We start from the raw sequence: 22,076 nt of genomic DNA, 5'->3' as shown, positions 1-22,076 counted from the left end.
CCTTCTGAAACTGATACATTTTTGACAAACCATATGTCTTCCAACATGGTTGTTTTAGAAACGAGAAACTACTTATTGCATCAGCTAGGGTTAAATAACTTGCCAGCTGAAATATATCAATTGGAATTAAAGATCCCATTACCTTGTTAGTTAAATGCAGGTGGTGTTTTTTTTCCTGCCAGGCAGTGTATTCACATCACTAAATCTTTTACTTAATGTTAAATCTTTTTTTTATTAAAATAACTGCTGGACTCTTACAACATAACTTTCATTTTTATTCTCAACAGATGGCATTACATAAACACTGATATTTATTATCAAATCTCTACAACTGCACATGCTTTCCAAGATTTTCTGGTTCTCTAGGAAAACAATCTCAAAATATTTAAGCACTGTATATCACTGTGCTGGAGAACAAGCAGTATTGGCACGTAAAATGCCCTTCAAGACTCGGAAGCTGGCCAGTGGTTGATTCTCTTTCGGAGGATAGCAGGGTCCACTGTCTGTCACGTAGGCATAAGGAAATCGTAGCACCCACAGTCCATCAGGGAGCAGCACAACCTCTGGTTTCTCAGGATGGAAAATTGGACAAGGCGGGGGCCCAGGTTGAACCTGTTTGGGCAAAAACAATAAAATACATAAAGTGCTGCAAAGATTACTAGTAAACAAGACAAAACCGTCGGCAAGGGAATCCGAGGCAAGCCACACCTCACATGGTAGTTCATATAAAGACAGAAACCAGAAGGTCAGATGTCTTCGTTTGCTGGTTGTAGTATCTTTCTAATTTAACATGAAATTTCTATAGATTTAAATACATTTTTACAAACAAGTACACAGAACATATCAAGGTATCGTTCTTCCTTCAACCAAATAACTGTATTAGACCGGGCAGGTATTAATTTGAACTTAAGATGAAATATCTTGATAAGTCACTTGAAATTTATAGGCACTTTATCACTAGCACTATATAACCCCACATGCAGTTAGAAATGTACATTTTGTACTGTAACAGGAACATTATAGTCTTATAGATGAATTATTCATGATTATATAAAAATTTATTTTAAACTTTAATTGTATGTATTCATTTTTATCCTTATTATTATATATTATTTTTTCCCCCTCTCTCTTCTGTTTCTATACTTCTGTACAGCTGCTTTGAGGCAATGGGAATTGTTAAAATCGATATATAAATAAATTTAATTGAATAAAATTTCTAATCTTTGTTGGCTGAGACAGAGATGAGAAAATTTCAGAGTTTATGTTCAGAGAGAGACACAACATTATTTTCATTTTTAATACAGGCAGCTAAGATTATACGGGAAGTAACGTTCAACAAACACAAAATATGCAAGCATTGCCAAAGCCGTACCATCTCTGAGAAACTGAACGTTAAATATAGCCGTTACATTACAATACATGTAACTCATTTAACTGAGTGGATCTGAAAAATTCTATTTAATTGTAGGGAAATTGGTTGTTGGGCAGTATTCACAAAATTTGACTATTTACCTGTGGGCTAAGAATCATCTCAATTGGTCCATCAGGAACCACAACAAAGAGTCGAGCCATCTGAGCATAGTGTGGTTTGATTCCTCTACCCTGGGCAGGAGAAGGAATGTACAGGGGCATGTCCGAGTTCAAGGCTCGAGTGGCCGGCTCTTTGGGCCCTCCTTGTCCAAGTACCTTTACTACTTTATCTGGACCCGAGCTGAGGAAACGACGGCCCCTGCTGTCCTCATACTCAAAACCCACATACACGCGCAATACATCGTCACGCCTTCTGCTGCGTCCGATTCCAACAGTACCTCTTTTCCCAGCAGGCACTTTATTGGGAGCTGGCCATGATGAGGCTCCACCATCAAGCTCTGTGGAGATTGCATCATCCTCTGAGCGGCTTCGAATCACCAAGTCCCATGGGAGGAGAAATGCTGAGCCAGGTAGGAAGCCAGGCTGCTCTAAACCTACAAGGGTGTTATAAGACTTAGCAGGCCCAAGCTTGACCAATGACCAGCTGGAGAACTTAGGAAGAAGCCCTTTAGGACATCCAGAGTGGAGCATGCCAGGTAGATACTCCACAGTGGATGCCTGTCTGTCAACACTTGGCCTCTTCTCATGGCCCTCAACTCCATCAGCATAAGCACCCAGGCTGTCAGTAGATTGGCCAAGACTGAGAGCAAGGCTTAGACTTGTGCTCTCTCCAGGCGTATGTGTCACGCTCTCTTTTTCTTTGAGACGTTCAACATCAGATGCTGGAACTTCTGGAGGTCTTGATGCATCATCACAGGCAGGTGCTGGGTCTGAAGTGCTGGCCTGGAACACGGGGAAGTTTATCCTCTCCAGTTTACTACAGCACTTCTCCTCAAGCATCTGAATAATAGCAAAAAAAATTACAAAGAAAGAGAGATGTTATAAAAGAGCAGTTTAATGCCATTTAGTTAGTTATTCAATTAGGTCTCAACCCTTGTCCTGGAATACCCTCAATCCTGCTCATTTATGGTTGTTCTCCTGGATCTCAACACACCTGAGAAATCTCATCAGCTAATAAGTCTTTCCTTTGTGGAAGTGGATGTGTTTGAGAAGAAAAAACATTAAATTATACAAACCAAGAAATACTCCTGGACAAGGGTTGTGACTACAAAGGGTTGTGGCAACAGCTATAAACAACTAACCATGTATTTTTTTGCCTTCCTAATTGAGCCTACAAATCTTTGGAATTTTTTTGTTTAAAGTTCTCTACTCTGAAGATTTTTCCCTGGCAGAAATGAATGTTACAAGTTCTGATACTCCAGGCTCCTTCCTAATACAACACCTTCTGTTGTTGAGAACTTGAGAATTTGAGAGTAGTGCTCTGGTGCAAACATCATTATGGCCCCATTTCCATTATATTTCATTACAAGGTTTATGATCAATATATTTCCTAATAATTTCTACAGACTAAATAGAAGTCGTAGTTGGCAGTCTGGATGTCAAACGGGTCTTCTCGAGGGGCTTGCTTCCTGCCACAATTACAGGAACTTGTTGAGCGTCCTCTGCTGTTGTGATAGAGAATAGGAGGGTTGTGATCCACTTCAGGCTTCTCTCCTGCAGAAAAAAATGTAATTTTTTGTTACCTTCTATATTACAATGAATTTTCTGAATAGATTTTAAAAGTCACACACTCTTGTTTCTATTTTATTGAACTGCTTTTGATTTTATTACACTACAAATTTGCCATGGCATCATTTTAATAATCGTATGCAAGGTCACATCACTTATTTCTGTCCAGAGTTGCATTAGTGTCTCGCCAAGATCTTATATTGATGATGTCAATGACTGACTCACTGACTCAATGAATGAGTCAGACTGCTGTGTAAAATATCACATCCAAAAAATTCTCAATGGGGTAAGGTCTTAGGTATGATGGCCAACCCATGTGTGAAAATGATCTCTCGTGCTCTGTGAAACACACATTGCGCCTGAAGCATCCTATTATTGCAATCCTGGAATATCCCTGAGTCTTCAAGGAAGGAAAAATCCTTTATAACAAAACCTGGTCATTCACTATATTCAGGTTGTCAGCTGATCTCATATTTTGGGCACAAAATGTTGCTGAACCATTTCTTCCTTGAAGATGATGGCTCACCACGATCCTTCTAGGTTTTAATAATGCATTGGACAGTTTCAGCAAGCTCCTTAATTGTTCTCTTTACTTGATGGAAGCCAATAATTTGACCCTTCTGAAAAAGATTAATATCTTTTCCACAACCACAGGATGTGTCTCCCAAGATCTCACATGTCTCCCTACAACTTACAATCCAACAATCAACTCAGCCAAGACCATAGAAAATACATTGTAGAATTACACAAGTCTAATCCCTACTCAGGAGCAATTTCCAAATCACCAGAGAACACAAGCATCTGTACAAACTACTATAAAAATATTAAAATCATGAAAATACCCAGATACTGCATCACTCCCATAGATGAACAAACTTGGTCTACATTAATAAACGAACTGGTGAAGGAGTTTGAGTTTTCAGGTATCAAATACGCACATCCACCATCAGAGAGCCCTAAACCACCATGGCCTGAGACTATCTAGGGATGTATGGAGGAAAAAACTTTGAGGCTTTTAATCTGAAGAACAACACCTCAACTGTGAAGTATGGGTAAAAATAAGGATGGCATCATGATGAAAGAGGATTACGTAAAAATATTCAAACAACACCTTAAAAAACAGCCAGAAGTTGGATTCTGATTCTAATCATACCACAACACTTAACATTTTACCAAGTGTTAAATAAACAGCTTAAAGACAGGAAATTAAAGGTATTTCGATGGCCATCACAAACCTTCCCTTAAATCCCATACAAAAAATGCGGACTGTCCTGGACAAGCCTGGAGACACACAAACTTTACTGAGACACACAAAAGTCTGGAGACACACAAACTTTACTGAGTTACAAAGGTTTTGTCTAGAGGAATGGACAAAATTAAATCTCAATCATAATAAAAGTATATAAGAAGCTTGTGAAAGTGACTCAAATTCAAACAATTAAAATGCAAGGCTTCCAAATTCTAACACATTTTATGTAAACTTTTGACACACTAAAAATCTGACAGAGTAAATAAAAAATGAAATAAATGTCTCAACTATTATTTTTGGATAATAAATGTCTCAACTATTAAGTGTGGATCTACTATATGAAAAATAATGTTATTGCTTTAATAGCAATGTGAAAATTCTGGGCATAAGCCAAACATTATAGTTCTCTAATTAATATGCAAGTCTTTCTTCAAAGTGTATTAAATCATCCTGTGACCTTAGCAGTGGTCTTTACCTGGCTTGGGCAGCAGGTGAAACTTGTGCACACAGTGCTGATCAGTGAGACTGCGCTCCTCACAAAGCTGGTGTCCATTACTCCAGAACTTGTAGCAATCCTCGTGAAGTTGTAAGGCATAGCGCTGGAAGGCTACTCCCCTGGCATGTTGACTATAAACCCGCAGTGCCTGAGCTAGTTGGTTCTTATGCACTGTGGTAGTGTAGTTGTGTGGCAGGTTGGATTGATATGCACTGTGAGCCAGCGGCAATGCTTTCTGACACCTGTTCTCTGAGAATTTTGCATCTGCATCCAGGAAGCCTTCAAGAACCTTTAGCTGACCCTGCACTTTAAGGAAAAGTTCTGCTGTCTCATCTTCATTATTCTCTATCATGACTTGGTACAGCCTAGAGGCTACACGAGTCCATTTGGAGTAGGTGGGTAACTCGAAATGAGATGGCTGTGGGTTTCGGCCCACACTGTCGTCAAATCCTTTCTTGTTCAGAACAAGTTCTACATGCTGCCAAAGAAACTCCTTCAGATTACAGTCCACTATCTGACCTGTCAATGAAGAAAGTCCACTATTCTCCAAATTAAATAAGGGATGCCTGTTAGAGTGCCGCATCTGTTGGTATCGCCTGGCAGGTGTGCCAGGGTCACACTCACGCAGTGCACAGTTTGTTCGCAACTGCCCAAGCAAAGAACCGATTGGATCTTCATCCGGTCCTGGAACAACATAGACAAAAGCCTGATTCGCAGGTACAGTGAAGAGACAGTTGCTGCTCTGGTTGGTGAGTACTCTGCTTTTACGGAATATTCTGTAGATCTGATCTTCTAATGCATGTTGTAGGCGTCTTCTTGGGGAGTGTTTCTTGGGCTTGTCTACTCCTGTGCCCTCATTGCCACTGCCAAGTCCAGATGAACTGGTCCTCAGTGCCCCATTCATCTGAAACACAAACAGCAGACGAGGAGGACAGGGTCTGCAATTCATCTTCCATTCTTTGGACACATGGCAATCCTTTATGGCACCACGGAGGAAAGGTAGCGTTTTCTGGCGCAGGGCGTCCAAGGCACGGAACAACCTGTCATAAGTGACATCGAAGGCGCAGGTAGGATTAACTAGCAGCAGAATGTGGCACAATGAGAAAAGATACAGCAGCTGGATGCAGTGATCTTTCTCAGCTCCTTTCCAAAATTCGTGCGCTTCGGCGTGACCCAGACCCGAAGTTAGAGAATCACACGCCCGCAAAAGCTGTCGGTTGTCGAAAATGGACGTTAGTACCAAATACAACACACGGTTTTCCTGGTTATAATAAGCTTTGATAGAGCTGCGTTCATCCCGACTGTCCGTCCCATCGGTCCCAAACAGGGAAAAGACGTGTTTGTCTGACAATATGTTTATAAGTGACTCCTTGGAACATCCGGTTTGGACAGCACTCTTACCAAATATCCCCAATATACAAACGCCTTCATCTTTGTAAAGAGAGTCCTCAATTATGTCTGACTGTAGAAGTTCGCTGATATTCAGAGGCAGCGCCATTGCTGCTAATTACAAGCTACAACACTGAAGTGGGCGGGCTTTCCATGAGCGTCAACTAAAAGTATCCGTGCGGAAACCTGCGACATTTTTATTTGAAGTTCCTAGAAACATATTCAATAGCATGTGCTTGGCGCTGGTAGTCAGGAACACTCGTAAATAGACACCGTAATGGACATTCCTTCATTTTATTCATTCGAAATTCGATTGAAATGAGGAAAAATAGACAGAAATTATGTAAGAATCTCTTTAATTCATGAATTACAGATTGTATACACATAATAAAATCATACTTAGGCACAAAAGTGGTGGCATATTTATAACCAAATATCATTGCTTGGCTGTGCAAATCATGCTCTTTCTTTACGATTTGTCCACTAGTGGGGTATCTTATTCAGTGTTGCTTCTCTTGGGTCCAGCGTCAGCAGCTCTTGTCAGATCATTTGACTTATAAACACTGCAATGTAACCATGGTAACAATAAGATGTCGGCTGGAGACATCCAGCTTTGTCAGAACATGTATCAGCTTCCAGAACACAGGACTAGCTGGTCAAACTTGTGGGCCATTTTTGTCTGCTGGCAAGTTATTTTCCAGCTGCCTTTTCTGTCTAAATTGATCAATAAATATTTAAGATTTTCCACATTATTACAGTCTTATTTTCAGTGAAACAGTATATGAGATTAAGTTAGTAGCAGTAACTAAGTTTTTGGCTAAGCGTAGCCTGTTGTTTGTTTTCGCCGATAGTTATTTAGAATGGTACCATTTACCTGATTTTATCCATTGGGCCACCAGGAACAAAACTCTTTAAAACCACCTTGCTAGTATTAAGCCTTTTATATGGATTTTGTTAAAAGTGTTCCTTTGCAGAATGTTTATGTAGCAATGTGTTCCAGCATCAACACCCAAAATGGACATTGTGCCAACATCAGTTTGCTTCCTAACAGTAAACCATATTTTAACATATTCTATATTCCCTGTGTAGTTCCAATATATCAGTTGTATCAACTGAACTTAATGCAATAACCAAAAGATCCTCATTAATATTTGCATTACTGGATAATATAATAGTACAGTAAACGTCTCAGTAGCTCATTTATACCATCCAGGCACTTCTGATTGTATTAAAATGGCAAGGACAATTCTTTTGTTTTTGCAATACACTGAAGACATTTGTGTTTGAAATCAAAGATGAAAATTAATTGATAGACCATTTCATTTACAGTATTTAGATAATTGCAGTTTTCATTTCCTGATATTTATGTCTAAATTTATTGAATGATACCTTCTGTTTGAACTGATCTATTTTTCAAGTAATTCAAGCACATTGGAAAATGTTGTTGTCAGCTGTTACTTGTTGACATGAATATGTAAATATAAAAAAATAAAAAGTTAAATTTTTATTGATCATTGCTTTAACCTAAATTCCTTCAGTTTATAATTAAAACTAAAAGAACTGGCTTTTCTATGCTTTTCTGATGGGATTCTGCAATACTCGGTGAGATCACAATACAAAGTAAATCATTAAAAAATTATTTCAGGATGTCCTGGTTTCAGCATTTGCCATTCAGTGGTTATGATTTCACAATAAACGCACCCTGTACAAGAAATAAAAAAACAAACAAAAAATAAACAGGCTATAACTGAAGAATACGGTCACTTTTAAGACACTTTGTTTATATAGGTATCTTAATAACCATATTATTGTTAATATTACTTACCTAGCTGCTGTTTATCAAAACCTTGCCCATTTCCCAACATTTTCCTTATTACTCAGTGGCGTATCACTTGGAGAGCTGAATGAAAAAAACATATTTCTGAAAAGTCTTCAAATGAAAATGCATATTGTTTGTGCTCAATTACCAAATAAAATGCAGATTAAATTTTAGATCAGCCCTTAAGAAATACTATTGTTTGGGGTTCTAAATTCCAGTGTTATTGTTTCATTTACTCCTAAAATTTCCATTTCAAATGCTCCTATAATAAACACTGTCACCGTGCAATAACACAGTTGAACAGATAATAGTTTAACAGCAGCTCCTTTCTTTCTAATAGCAAACGATTCTGATCAGTGTGATCGAGACAGTGAGGAACATTTGAACAGGTCACACAGACATGTAATCCTGGTCCAGCTGCAGAGAAGCATAAAAGTCATTTAAAAATATGTGTTGCAAGGTAACATTCTGCTGCTAAAACAAAGATAAATAAAATACTAGACGACATTTTCTGGAGAAAATGTGAAAGGAGGTTATCCTGTGCAAAATTGAACACTAACATGCAGTTGCATATGCAGGTCTGTATGGGGAGATATGTGTGTGTACGAGTTTGTGCATGAGACATACCCTCCTCAGTCAGCCAAGTCTTCTAATATAACCCATGCCTATGTTGCAGTATTTTATTGATTCCACTCATTTTGGGCATTTTTTATGCCCATGAAATGCCCATGATGAAATGCCCAGGTATCAGTGGTTTTGTAGTCATAGTCTATTTTGAATTGATGTGCAAATGAGGATTGTGACCGATGATGTAGTCCTGCACATTAAGTGAATTAAGTAATATTACAATTCTCCTCACTGTGCAGATCATTTTGATGCATTACATGGTTGCACTAGTTTGGTGTTTACACTTAATTTATGGCCTGTAATGTCCTGCCCCTGATTTCTCAATGAGTGTCTCTGGGAGAACTGGTTAATGTTTTCACGACACATACGTGGTCTGGCAAGAAAATTAATTGCTCAGTCCTTCCACACAGACTTCTGAGCAATTTGGGGTTTAAACCTTGTCTGTGAGACTGTTGTGGGACTAGTAGGAGATTATATAAACAGTAGGAGTAAATAGAAACAGTGTCTCTGTTTGTCTATTTACTCCTCTGGACTAATTTTACTACGTTTATGTGAAGGATGTGGAATCAACTCTCGGATGGGATTTCCTGATTTTTTTTTTTCACCAAGCTGAAATCAGATTAAACTGCTTTTTCTGGGGATTTTCGACAGAAAATGGCTCATGGAACGCCATTTCCCTGACATTACCTGTAAAAATTGTGAAACGCAATATGTATATGCCTCTTCTATTACTAAGACGTATGAAAGAATTTGTGACACATGTGTTTTATAAATTGGGGTAAACACATCATGATTGATTTTTAGAACCTCTGTAGAAAGCAAATAAACAGTTAATTGCATTGCAAATACAGATTAAATTACCGGTCAATGTGGATTTTTCTAAGTTGTAAGTGTAGTTTCATAGGGCTTCTGCTTTTGCTTGGTGATCTATATAAAAAAGAACAAGAATATGTTTTAGAAAAACAACACAATTAAAACAAATCAAATAATCAAATCACTTTCAGGTTTCATTGGAAAGAAATTAATTAATATGAGTGCCATGGCTGTGGCTTTCTACTAGCCAATTGTAAGCATTACATTCTTTTACTGATTAGCTCAATTTTAATTTTCCCTTCCTGAACCTGATAAAAAGAAGCATGTCTGCAGAGATGAGGATCTGAGACTCGAGCAACTTACATCTCATTTATACAGCTAAGAAACTAAGAGTTAAGTGCCTTAGGGGCCCAGGAATGGCAGCTTGGTGGCCCTGGGATTCAAACTCACAACCTTCCGATCAGTACCCCAACACCTTAACCACTAAGCTACCACTTCCCCACAATTTACTGCTATGTGACTTGTTAAGAAAGATAATTAAGCTTTTATGATGAGGAAGACCAGTAATTGTTAAGTCCTATCTTTTACAGAAATTCCAATATGTCTGCATAAATATGACCCAAAACATCATCAGATTTTTACAAGTCCTAAAAGTAAACACAAACAAATAAGCCAACAATATTATACTACTTCATTTAATTATTAAGAAAACTGATCCAGCATTACATTGGTGTCTTCAACACTTTTATCAGTTTTATTTATTCCATTCCTTAGTACAGAAGAGCTTGAACACTGGGATTTTGGTGGGTGTCATCACATAAACTGCTTGCTTCAGGTCCTTCCACAATTTTTCTTTTGAATTAAGGTCTTTATTTATTTAACCATGTGAGTCAGTTGAGAACCAGTTCTCATTTACAATGACGACCTGACTAAGAAGCAACATAAAAACAAATACAATACACAAACACAGCTATAAACAATGACATGTAAAAACAAACTAAAAACTAAAAACAAGTACAGTGATCTTGAGTTAGTGACTGAATTGACTGAATTGAATAGTGGTCTGGACTTTGACTTGGCCGTTCTAAAACATTGGTTCCTCTTTAATCATTCTTTGGGCCTGCTGTCGTGGCATATGACCCATTTTTGAGATGCAGTTCATGGCCAGGTGTCTTGCCATTTTCCTTTAGAATTCACTGGTATAATTCTGAATTTATTGTTCCATCAGTGATGGCAAGCTGTCCTGGCCCAGATGCAGCAATACAGACTCACAAACATTAACATTAGCCAAAGTAAAAGATGCCTTTAGCTGCTTCGAAGTTACCCTGGGTTCCTTTCTGATCCAACAGACTATTACATGTCTTGATCTTTGTTGGTTGACCACTTCTGGGGAGGGAAGCAATGGTCTTAAATTTCCTCCATTTGTACAGAATCTGTCTGACTATACATTTTTTAATGCTTACAGTATTTTGTAACCTTTTCCAGCCCGATGAGCAACAATAACTCTTTTTCTGAAGTCCTCAGAAATCTCCCTTGTTTTTGCTATGATTCACTTCAACAAATGTGCATTGTGAACATCAGACTTTGATATATCTTTTTTCATTAAATAAAATAGAGCACTCACTGAGACCTGCTTTTCATCCCATTGACTGGAATTAGATAGACTTTAAATTAACCTTGACATTAAATACTAATCCTTGGGGTTCACAAACCTTTGCCTCTCACAGATATATAATATTGAAACATTTTATATAGTATAATATATTTGTCTGATTTGTTTGATTGGGTTCGCTTTGTCTGCTTTTGGGACTTGTGTGAAAATCTGATATTTTGGGTAAAATTTATGCAAAATTTGTGTAAAAGGGTTCACAAACTTTTAAGCAACACAGTATACTGTATACTGTGTGTGTATATACATTAATACTTAAAAACTTAATTCTTGACTGAGTGGATAATACTTAATGAATCATAAACATTTGTCAGTAGTGTCTTTCTTAAGTGTCTTACCGAACTCACCTGCCAGAGCTACGCCTCTTTGGTGATGGGATGCTGCACTGAACACGTCTTAAACGAACTTTCTGCAGGTCTGCTAGCGTGACAAGTGGTGCTTGTTTTCCATTGGGAGAAATCTGCATAAAACTCTCACAATAAGGAGCTCTTACAAACATGTAGTTCAATGACAGAGTGACAAAATAAGGCATGCTTCCTCACCCGGACTTTGTTATTAGCAGTCACTTTTCTGAGCTGCACTGCCTGCAGGTCCTTAAGAGTCACTGCAACATGTCGATCAACTTTCTCCTAATGGATAGTGTGACACAGATTATTAATATCAATACAAGTGTCAGTGGCCCTTCTAATGCCATCTGTAAACTGCTGCTAGCAAAATAATAAGTAATGCCACAAAGAGAAATATTGACTATTACAGTTTAGAATTTATGGGTTAGTACCTGCAATGATGAATTACTCGTCCTATGTTTAGGTACTAAAGGCAGTCTCTTTTGCACTTGAATATGTGGAGGAGGAGGAGGAGGAGGAGGAGGTGGTGGTGGTGGAGGTGGTGGAAGGGGATGAAGAGCAACAGAGCTATGTTGATGGTGGTGCATAAAGGTTGTACCATGGCAGCCAGAACATCTTGGTTCAGGAGGTAACTTTAAAAAAAAAAAAAAAAAATTAATAGATAGAAGCACAACAAAGGCAAAGACACAATACTCATATTATTGTATATAGTTCTGTGATGTTTTACAATGATCAGTGTAACCTTGAAACCAATAATTATATTTGCATACAAACACTGTTGTTTCCTGTTTTCTCGTTCATTTCTAATAACTAAATAGAAAATTAATGATCTCTGTGTACTCCTAGAATCCTGGTTACCTATACAAACTTCCTTTCATTGGGGACCACCGAGGTCACTTCCTGATGCTGCACATTGTTTGAATAAAATATCCCTATAAAGATCACCGTAGGAAACAACCCTGGGCATCAAATCATGATTGTTCCTAATGTTGCATTCCATTAAGAGTGAAGATTGAAGCAACAGTCACTCTCTCTCACTCATTTTCTACCGCTTTATCCGAACTACCTCTGGTCACGGGGAGCCTCAAGTGTCATCGGGCATCAAGGCAGGGTACACCCTGGACGGAGTGCCGACCCATCGCAGGGCACACACACACTCTCATTCACTAACGCAATCACACACTACGGACAATTTTCCAGAGATGCCAATCAACATACCATGCATGTCTTTGGACCGGGGAGGAAACCGGAGTACCCGGAGGAAACCCCCGAGGCATGGGGAGAACATGCAAACTCCACACACACAAGGCGGAGGCGGGAATCAAACCCCCAACCCTGGAGGTGTGAGGCGAACGTGCTAACCACTAAGCCACCGTTCCCCCCAAGCAACAGTCAGTCTGTAAAATTGGAGTAAAATTGTCATTGGAGTTGTGCTGCAGGGGATGCCTGTACCCATTGTACTTGCAGTTATTGTCATCATCTCATGAGAAGAAAAGAACAACTATACCCAATGTTAAAGATACAACCCACATTCACTTGTGTGGAATATGATTTAGATCCCTTTTTGTCAGTTCTTTATATTAAGCTGGATCTTCTAGTACCACTTTTGAAATGGGTGTCAGAGTGTATAAGGGTGATTATTCTAAGCCTTAGTGCTTCTGCATTTGCACGTCTGTATTTGTACACTATGTTCTTTTCTAAAGCTGTAGCTTCTGAGTTTGTATAAGATCTTTTTAATGCATTCAATATGTTATTGGGTAGCCTATTTAGTTCAAATTTGATCAGCTATCTAATTAGCCAGCTAACTGTGATTGGTACTGTACTGTATATTTACCTCCTCAAAACTAACACACAACTGTGTATGCTATAGATTGAACAAACAAATATTTATGTTTATCATTATTATAAACTCAGTACCCCATAATGACAATTTAAAAACCAAATTATAGGAATGTACATTTATTAAAAAGAAAAAGAAATTAAATATTACATGTAAATAAGTATTCAGACCCTTGGCAACAAAACTTGAAATGCATCTGTGGTAAATTAAATTGATTGGACATAATTTTTTAAAGACACACAGCTCTCAATACAAGGTACAGATCTGTTGCAAGCTGCAGATATGGGGAAGGCTACAAAAATTCTGCTGCACTGAAAATTCCCAAGAGCACAGTGGCCTCCATAATTCTCAAACGTTTGTCACAACCAAGACTCTTCCAAGAGCCGGTCACCTGGCCAACTGAGCAATCGGGGAGAAGAGCCTTAGTAAGAGAGGTGACCAAGAAACTGATGGGGCACTCTGACTGTCACTACAATCCTCCACTGATCTGGGCTTTGGCAGAGTGGCTAGACAGAAGGCTCTTCTCAGGGAAAAACATATGAAAGCCTGTTTGGAGTTTGCAAAAATGCACCTGAAGGACTCTCAGTCTGTGAGTAACAAGATTCTCTGGTCTGATAAAACCAAGATTGGATGTTTTGGCCTCAATTCTAAACATTATGCCTGGAGGAAACCAGGCACCTCTCATCACCAGCCCAATATATCCTAACAGTGAAGCATGGTGGTGGCAGCATCATGTTGTGGGGCTGTTTTTCAGCAACAATGGTCAGGGTAGTGGGAAAGCTGAATGAAGAAAGTACAGAGATATCTTCAATAAAAACCTGTTCCACAGCAATCAGGACCTCTGACTGGGCTGAAGGTTCACTCTTCAAATATGACAATGACCTAGGCAAACAGCCAAGACAACACAGGAGTGGCTTAGGGACAACTCTGTGAATGTCCTAGAGTGGCCCAGCCAGGGCCCTGAAAATGGCTGTCCACTGACTATCCACATCCAATGCGAGCATGCCTGAGAGCATTTGCAAAGAAAATGACAGAAAATAAATCGTGTAAACCTTGTTGCGTCATACCAAGCCTGTAATTGCTGGCAAAGGTGCTTCAACCTATTGAGTAAAGGGTCTGAATACTTTCTGTATGTACTTGTGATATTTCAGTTTTTTTTAAATACATATACAGGCATTTTCATGTCCAGAATTTTGTCATTATGGGCAACTGAGTGTACATTTATCAAAAATTATTTGAACAATTGTAGTATCAAGCTGCACAATAACAAAATTGAAAAAAGTGAAGGGGGTCTGAATACTTTTTGAATCCTATATATATATATATATATAAGGGCTGGGTGATAAAACGATAACGATATGTATCGCGATAGACACGTGATCGATAGCGATAGAAAATGTGCTTGATAAAACGTTCGATATTTTTTATTCTTCGTCGGAAGAAAACAGAGGTTGCGAAGCAAGTGTGGTTGCATTAACAAAGGCACCCGCTCTCTGGTAACCTAGCAACTTGGGGAGTGACACGCTAACAGACAATCATGTAACAGTATCAGTTTGGTTGCGCCATATCGTTGTCTCGTGCTGGATTCCTCTTCAGTAACCGGCGACTGATGAGCAGAAAATGAGCCGCAGCGAGCAAAGAAATTGTAAATAAAAGAGGAAAAGTCAGCACGACAGTTTTTTGGATATTATAACTAGGGTTGAAACGATTCCTCGAGTAACTCGATTACAAAAATTATCCGATTCAAATTCCTCTGCCTCGAAGCCTCTTTTGATTAATTTTAAAGCTCACGTCACGTTCTTGTGCAATTATTTTGTGTGTGTGTGTGTGTGTGTGAGTGTGTGTGAGTGTGAGTGACAACGCGCTTACATAAAAGCGGAAGGAGACGCGAGGAGTAAGCGGTCTTTTGATTTGAGGGCGCGGTCGCGTGTTATAGTGCGGGCTGCAAAATGGAAGGGCGCGATAACAATGTCAATGAGCAAAGAGAAGAAAAAAACAGGAGAAAACGACATTAAATGTCCAAGGTTTGGGACACCATCGGAGCGTCTGTTTTCAGAAGCAGGAAACATTGCTTCAAAGCACAAGCGCAAAGGGCAAGCCTCAGTTCTGAGCATGTTGATATGTTTACCTTTTTTCGTTGCAATCACATGCTCCTTTAAAGACTTTTAAAGCACACACGTTGAGAGAGAGACTTTTATATTCTGATTATATATATATATATATATATATATATATATATATATATATATATATATATATATATATATATATATATACATATATATATATATATACATATATACACTGGAGATCAAAATTAGAGAACAATTTATAAACAATTGAACAATTCTGAAATAATGTCATCTTCACTGCTCAACAGTTGAAGGAGTTTTTGTCCTGTCTATACCATGTTACCAGAACACCTTTTCCACAAAATAACTAAGGCATTTCAACAAAAAACATTATTTTGCAGAAAACCCACTGTTAGAGAACAACAATGACTGTAGCATGGAAAAATATTACAACAATTTTCTGAAGGTTACAACAGTCAGCAATTAGTTGGAAGTGTACAAGCCTCTGCTCTGAATGACTTCAGCACATCTGCGGCCACAGGACAGCACTAGTGTCTCACACTGCTCTGGTGTGATTATGGTCCACTCTTCTTCCAGTCTCCTCCACAGTTCAGTGACTGTAGTGGGTTTCTTGGCCATAACTTTGTCGCCAAGGATTTTCTAGAGGTTCTCTATTGGGTTGTGATCAGGACTTTGGGCAGGCCATGTCATTATTTCAATGTTTTCAGTTTCAAGGAACTGCTTTACCCGTTTTGCTGTGTGACATGGAGCGTTGTCCTGCATGAACACTGCGGGCTGATTGGGTGATGAACGCAGGGAAGGAACCATATGTTGTTGAAGAAGGTTCTGATAAACATTTGCATTCACTCTGCCATATAGCTGTATAAGAGGCCCAACTCCTGCTGCAGAAAACATGCCCCAAACCATGACACTTCCTCCTCCACTTTTCACTGACTTCTTTACACACTTTGGGTTCAGTCTTTCTCCAGTTTGTCACCGAACATAATGTTTCCCATCGGACCCAAATAAATTGAACTTGCTTTCATCACTGAAGTAAACTTTGGACCAGTTCTCCTCTGTCCACACAACATGCTCCTCAGCAAAGCTTAGTCTAGCCTTTTGATTCTTTCTGCTAATGAGAGGTTTGGTCACTGCAGTGTGGGGGTTTTTAGTCCAAATGTTCTTAAACGTCGAGACACTGTATGATGAGACAGATCCTTACCCTGTTCAGCGCTGAACTGGTGAGCAATTCCAGCAGCTGCAGTGTGGAAACGATTGCCCATTGAGTATCCTGTCCTCTCTTGTATTTGTCTTCCGTGGACGACCAGCCTTCTTGGGGGACTTGAATGAGTTTGTGATGTTGTAAAGATTCAATATTCTTGAAATCACAGATTTGGAACGACCAACTTGTCTTGCTATGGCTGATAGGGTCATCCCTTTGGCCTTCATCTGGACAACCTGCTGTCGGAGGCTTTCAGTCACTTTAGAACGGCCCACCATCTTGCAGTCAGTGAAACTGGAAGTTAGGCTGCCAGTTAAATAGGGGTTGACAGATAATCAAGGAAATTAACACCAGGTGCCAGATTAACACCAATAACTGGGAGGTATCTGAAAGTGTTCTCTAATTTTGATCAGTGTGTTTTCTGCAAAATAATGTTTTTTGTTGAAATGCCTTATTTTGTGGAAAAGGTGTTCTGGTAGCATACATTTTATCAGATTACTCGATTAATCGATTAAATTTTTGGTAGAATACACTATTACTAAAATATTCAATAGCTACAGCCCTAATTATAAGTCTACGAAAATATACTTGAATAGTTTAACTTCAAGTATGATTAGAGTAAGAATAACTTGAGTTACTTTTTCCTATTTCTGCAGGTTTTATATTTCAAACAATGTTACTGTACTGTATCAGGTTTGTTTTTTATATTACAGATGTATCTCAGTCTACCTCAGTTTTATTTATGTTTAAAAAACACTGCACATTTAAAACACTTTATTCACCAGAAGGTGAACAGCTAGTGAACTTTCTAGCACTAAACTTGCACTAAATTCTCAGGTTTCTCTATGTTTATATTTAACACTGCAATATTTTATTACATTTTATTAAGCATTTCTTACATTTTCTTTCATTTTGCACCTTAAATGTTAAGAGATAAATGTTAAGTGTTCATTGTGACTTTAGACTTATGTTTACATTATAATTATTTGAGTTTTCCTGGTTGTTGACATTTTTGCCTTAATTACTGAAGGGATTACGATAAGAGGAAGGTTTAGTTTAAAATAAAAATGTTTAAATGTAATATATTTTTCTCCTTGTCCTTATTTTAAATGGGCCATAAAAAAGTTCAATAATTAGCGATATCGACCGATATGAAACACTGATATCGTGATACAGTTTTCGGCCATATCACCCAGCCCTAATATATATATCTTTTGACTACTTATAATTTCATAATAATTATAAAACCATAATACCAGCATAACAGAAAAGCAATATTACAATTTATCTAAAAGGAAAAAAATTAAGTTGAAAATGTCAGAAAATGTAAACTGGAAGGGTAGACAGACAGGCAGACATTGCACAGGAAGCACTGCCACCCCTGAGTGAGCCTGGGGATGAAGGCCCTGATGTACCAGCTCCCCCAGACTTATCTGGAAGGTTGTGTTACAAATAAAAGAATCCAACAACTCAGATGTATGCAAAGAGTTTGGAGGCAGTTTAAGGAAACATTTGGATATACAAATAATTAGAGAAATATATATTACATCTTTTCTTACACATTATTAGGACATGAATTGAATTGCTATTTCCATATTATTTGTTTAAATATAATTTATTTTTAATGTTGTCATGAGGGTTGGTAAAGTTTTGCACTTTGTACATAAAATCAACCGTAGGTTCTACTTACCACAGCATTATTACGCAATAGCTGTAATTCCTTCTGAAGCTCCTCTACCTTCTGATAAAGAATTTCCACTTTTTTGTCATAAACGCTCCAGAAAAATAAAACATTCCAAAATCCAGGCAAGATCTTCGAAAGAGATAATTATGAATTAAGAAGTTGATTACATCTCTTTGTCGTGGTTGAAGGCATGGCTATCACCACATGCTTAGTAGTCGTTGCTGACACGTACCTGACTGATCCTGATCTGACACTGCCGCATAAATGTTCTGACTGCATTGAACAACCTTGCACTTCTTGGAAAGGAGGATAGTTTCTCAGTGTTCTTATTACAGGATTCGACAACCAGTTCCACCATCGTTCTGTCAACTGGATTTTTTGTACTATAACAACATAAATAAACAAAACAGTACAAAAGGGGTACAAAATATGAATATTTACATTTACAGCATTTGGCAGACGCCTTCATCCGGAGCGACGTACAGAAGTGCTTAAGTCTCTATCATTGGCATTGGATGCATTAACTCTGGTTCACTAGGTTACATACTTAAGATACAACGAGTCTAAAACACTGTTCTAAGTTTTTTGCTTGTTTAAAAATATAAATGCTATTGAAGTTTATAGTCCCACATGTATAGTTTTAAAAGTAGTTATCAAGGCAACTTGACTTAGACTTTGTGGGTCAACACAGTTTTATTCCTAATTTAGAGTTGAACCATAATAAAAATGTTTGTAAAAAAGTAATTTTTTTAAGGTTATTAAAATCTACATTTAACTAAAATCATAATCAGAACTCTATACACGATTAGTGTGACCAGAAACGTATTCAACATTATATCAGAAGTCCAGCTGACAAACATTATAATAATAAGCCTGGACTCCCTACTACTGGGACACGTTTACTTACACGTCAGGTGCTGAGGTTAATGACTGTTTGGACTTTATGACCTTCACGGCCAAACTTCGACTGCTACCATGTTTTTTCCTGCGCTTCTTAAAGCGTCCGCTTGGTCTCTATAATAGATAAACACAATGAAAACACTGAACACACTGATATTACTGTCGTTAAAACTGTTCGTCTATGCAAATAAACATAAACGATGCAGAAGCGAGGTCATTTACATGCAACATGTTTGCATTGTTAAAAAAAAAAGTAACTATCATGGTCTATAGCTTCAATCCAAATACATAAAACGATAAGTTATATATTAAGCAAAATACCCCGAAAGCAGCCATTTCAGGCAGCTGTGCACCGCTGGATTTTCAAAAACCCTTCCGGAATTCTTCTTAGCCAACCATAGACCGCTTTACAAACAGTTCAGCGATCTCTATCTTCTGATTGGTTCGTGGTGTTTGGTTCTTTTTTCACCAACCGGCGGAGGTTTTGTTTGCTGCCGCATCAACCAAATAAATCATTTATTTTAAAAACATTTTTTATTCTTGCTATTCTTTTATTCTCGCTGCCTTAACTAAACTCCACCCTAAAGTAAAAATCCATTTGTATTACTTTTTGCAGCAGAAGTGGGATGTGGCAAATGTTCAAAGGTGTTTTCCAACAGTATGCTCACAATGTTAGCAAAACAAAACCTATGGAATATTTTAATACCGTGTGTGAGACATATTATAGAACTTGATTTAAATACCTTTGCGTTTCCAATCAGTTTATAATAATAATAATAAGAAAAGGCCTAACAACCTTGTAGTTGATGACTGACCATGTAATGGGAACTTTTAGACTGAAAAACAACCGCGTGAGTGATAGACTGGTTGCATCTATCAAAAATATGCGTATATATTGTTGTTTCTAAGGGTTTGTGCTTAAATAAATGTCAAATCAGCATGAAACGTGTCATTATTGTCATTCTTTTCAGTGGAGTACAGGATCAAGTCTCAGGCTCAGCTTTTCGATCAAGTGCTGAGCGATAATTGTGTTGAATGTTGAACTGTGAACAGCATTTGTACATAATGTATGTACAAAGGTCAGTCCAATGTGACCTTTTTGACCAGGCGTGTAAGGGCCAAATGGAGGGAAGTGGCCAGGGCCAGCCCAAGGGGTTATGAGGCCCCAGGCAAGACCATGAAAATGGGCCCCACTGGTGTAAAAATTGTCATAGCACTGCAATTTGACAAGTGAAATTAAAACACACAAAAATGACAATTTATATATTCAAGTGTAGAAGTTTTTATTAAGTGCAACATATTAGTGCAACAACTGTAGTCCAATAGAACTATAGTACTGTATGTATCAATACAAATATGGAATTATTGAGAACTTAAAATGAAGCACTCTGACAAGCACATAAAGGGAAAAGACAACAAGTGAAAAAAGCACTTTTACCAAAATTTCTTGGAAATAATTTTTCTCTTTACAATTTGAGTGCCTTGAAACCAGGGGCGGTTCTAGACCTTTAAAACTATAAGTATAATTTTTACTTTCATAAATAAACAATAAAAATTACGTTAAAATGCAGGACATGTCGTGGATAGGAAAGAAAATTATTTCAGTTTGATCCAAGAGCGACTTTTTTACTTTGCTTTTACGCGCGTGCGTTGTAGTCTTTCAAAAGTGCGTTATTTGAACGGAGAAGCACAGGTACGCGCAGCGTGCACGCGCAGTCAGAGCTGGATGCGTTTATCTATAATGTTAATCGCCGCAAAGACGGCAACCAAAAGCAGTGAAATTTCACTATTCTTATTACCAGAGTTGTCATAATATAATATAAAACTCTTCTTTTTTAAATTCTCACTGAGGGCTAAGCCCCCCTAAAGATGAAATCCTAAAACCGCCCCTGCTTGGAACCTTAATAAATTGATGAACACAAATATATAAGACGCGAGGATGATTGAGACGTGAGGCGTCATCTGCTTACTAGTGCTTCACACTCCAGTCCAGTTGGTGGCGGTGAATGCACCAAAAGTTGGTTTGCCATCCGCCATAAAAAGTCATTAGAAGTAGAGACGCGAGGCATCAGCTTGATAGATGGTTTACTACGCTGCGTCCAAAACCGCCGCCTAAGCACTACTTAGCCTAATTATTGGATGGAAGTAAGCGGTTTCGGACGCAGCTGAAAGAAACATAAACAAAAGGCACATGGCCAAAGTCCGGGCAGAGTCCTGACACCTTTACTTTGACCTTGCTTTTCTTCCTCTGCTTTTCTCTTTTCAGCTCCTGAAAGATACCATTTTGATGCCATAGTTTGCCTATCACCGCAACCTCACTAAAATAAGTCTTATTTTTTATCTGAAAGATGTAACGTGATCATTACGTTGTTATACGATACTACATTTTATTTCCAAGCATGCGCAATGAGACGTATTTCGATACCTCCGCAATCGCGTCATTAATATTATGCAAATTAGCCCACTCTGCTCCTATTTTGTAATGTTTTCTGTCTTTATTTATACTGATGTTTCGTATTTATTGTCATTTTACTGTCGATTGTTGTGTGGAGAGTTTATAGAGTTTATCCTGTTGTTAAATCCCTGTGGGGTTTTTCATCTACCGTTTTTGTGATCCCTGTGTTAATCAATAGGGTCTTTGCGCACGCAGTGCGTAGTATTTGTTGACCTTGTCTTTGGGGATTGTGAAATTTAAAAATTATTTTTAATTTATACTGTATTCGTCTTTTCGTCGGTCCCCAGCCTGTATTGCCTGTTGGACGGGCCGGCCTTGGTAGTGGCGGCAATGGCATTGTTTGTGGAATGGTTTGGACAATACACAAGATATATGGGGTCCAGGGTGAATGGAAG

The 22,076-nt window shown here is 38.2% G+C and overlaps 2 protein-coding genes across 2 annotated transcripts; both read right to left on the bottom strand.

Annotated features, from left to right (window-relative positions):
• Positions 1-254: 254 nt before the first annotated feature.
• smg8 (SMG8 nonsense mediated mRNA decay factor) lies at positions 255-6,408 on the bottom strand. Its single transcript, XM_060895715.1, has 4 exons — positions 4,824-6,408; positions 2,939-3,084; positions 1,513-2,370; positions 255-612 (listed from the first exon to the last, which is right to left on the bottom strand). The coding sequence occupies exons 1-4, from the start codon at positions 6,340-6,342 to the stop codon at positions 400-402; spliced, it is 2,736 nt and encodes a 911-aa protein (XP_060751698.1). The 5' UTR covers positions 6,343-6,408; the 3' UTR covers positions 255-399.
• A 164-nt stretch (positions 6,409-6,572) lies between these two features.
• On the bottom strand, positions 6,573-19,652 carry prr11 (proline rich 11). Its single transcript, XM_060896527.1, has 10 exons — positions 19,548-19,652; positions 19,234-19,340; positions 18,559-18,709; positions 18,333-18,455; positions 11,940-12,140; positions 11,704-11,790; positions 11,509-11,621; positions 9,541-9,606; positions 8,059-8,133; positions 6,573-7,935 (listed from the first exon to the last, which is right to left on the bottom strand). Exons 1-9 carry the CDS (start codon positions 19,560-19,562, stop codon positions 8,073-8,075), a joined length of 924 nt encoding a protein of 307 aa, XP_060752510.1. The 5' UTR covers positions 19,563-19,652; the 3' UTR covers positions 6,573-7,935; positions 8,059-8,072.
• Between the last annotated feature and the right edge of the window lie 2,424 nt (positions 19,653-22,076).

This window comes from Tachysurus vachellii, chromosome 20, assembly GCF_030014155.1.
Source record: "Tachysurus vachellii isolate PV-2020 chromosome 20, HZAU_Pvac_v1, whole genome shotgun sequence".
Classification (NCBI taxonomy): Eukaryota; Metazoa; Chordata; class Actinopteri; order Siluriformes; family Bagridae; genus Tachysurus; species Tachysurus vachellii.
The sequence above is the reverse complement of the archived record's forward strand: the minus strand, read 5'-3'. Positions and strand labels throughout refer to the sequence as shown.

Bases quoted from the DNA above. Each gene is read 5' to 3' on its own strand.
- prr11 (XM_060896527.1), bottom strand. The intron at 12,141-18,332 runs GTAAGTAGAACC...TTTTTTTTAAAG, and splicing joins TATTGCGTAATAATGCTGTG to TTACCTCCTGAACCAAGATG. The intron at 11,622-11,703 runs GTGAGGAAGCAT...AGTTTTATGCAG, and splicing joins CTGCTAATAACAAAGTCCGG to ATTTCTCCCAATGGAAAACA.
- smg8 (XM_060895715.1), bottom strand. From the start codon at position 6,342: ATGGCGCTGCCTCTGAATATCAGCGAACTTCTACAGTCAGACATAATT. The intron at 3,085-4,823 runs GTAAAGACCACT...TTTTTTCTGCAG, and splicing joins TCACCTGCTGCCCAAGCCAG to GAGAGAAGCCTGAAGTGGAT. The intron at 613-1,512 runs GTAAATAGTCAA...TTGCCCAAACAG, and splicing joins AGATGATTCTTAGCCCACAG to GTTCAACCTGGGCCCCCGCC.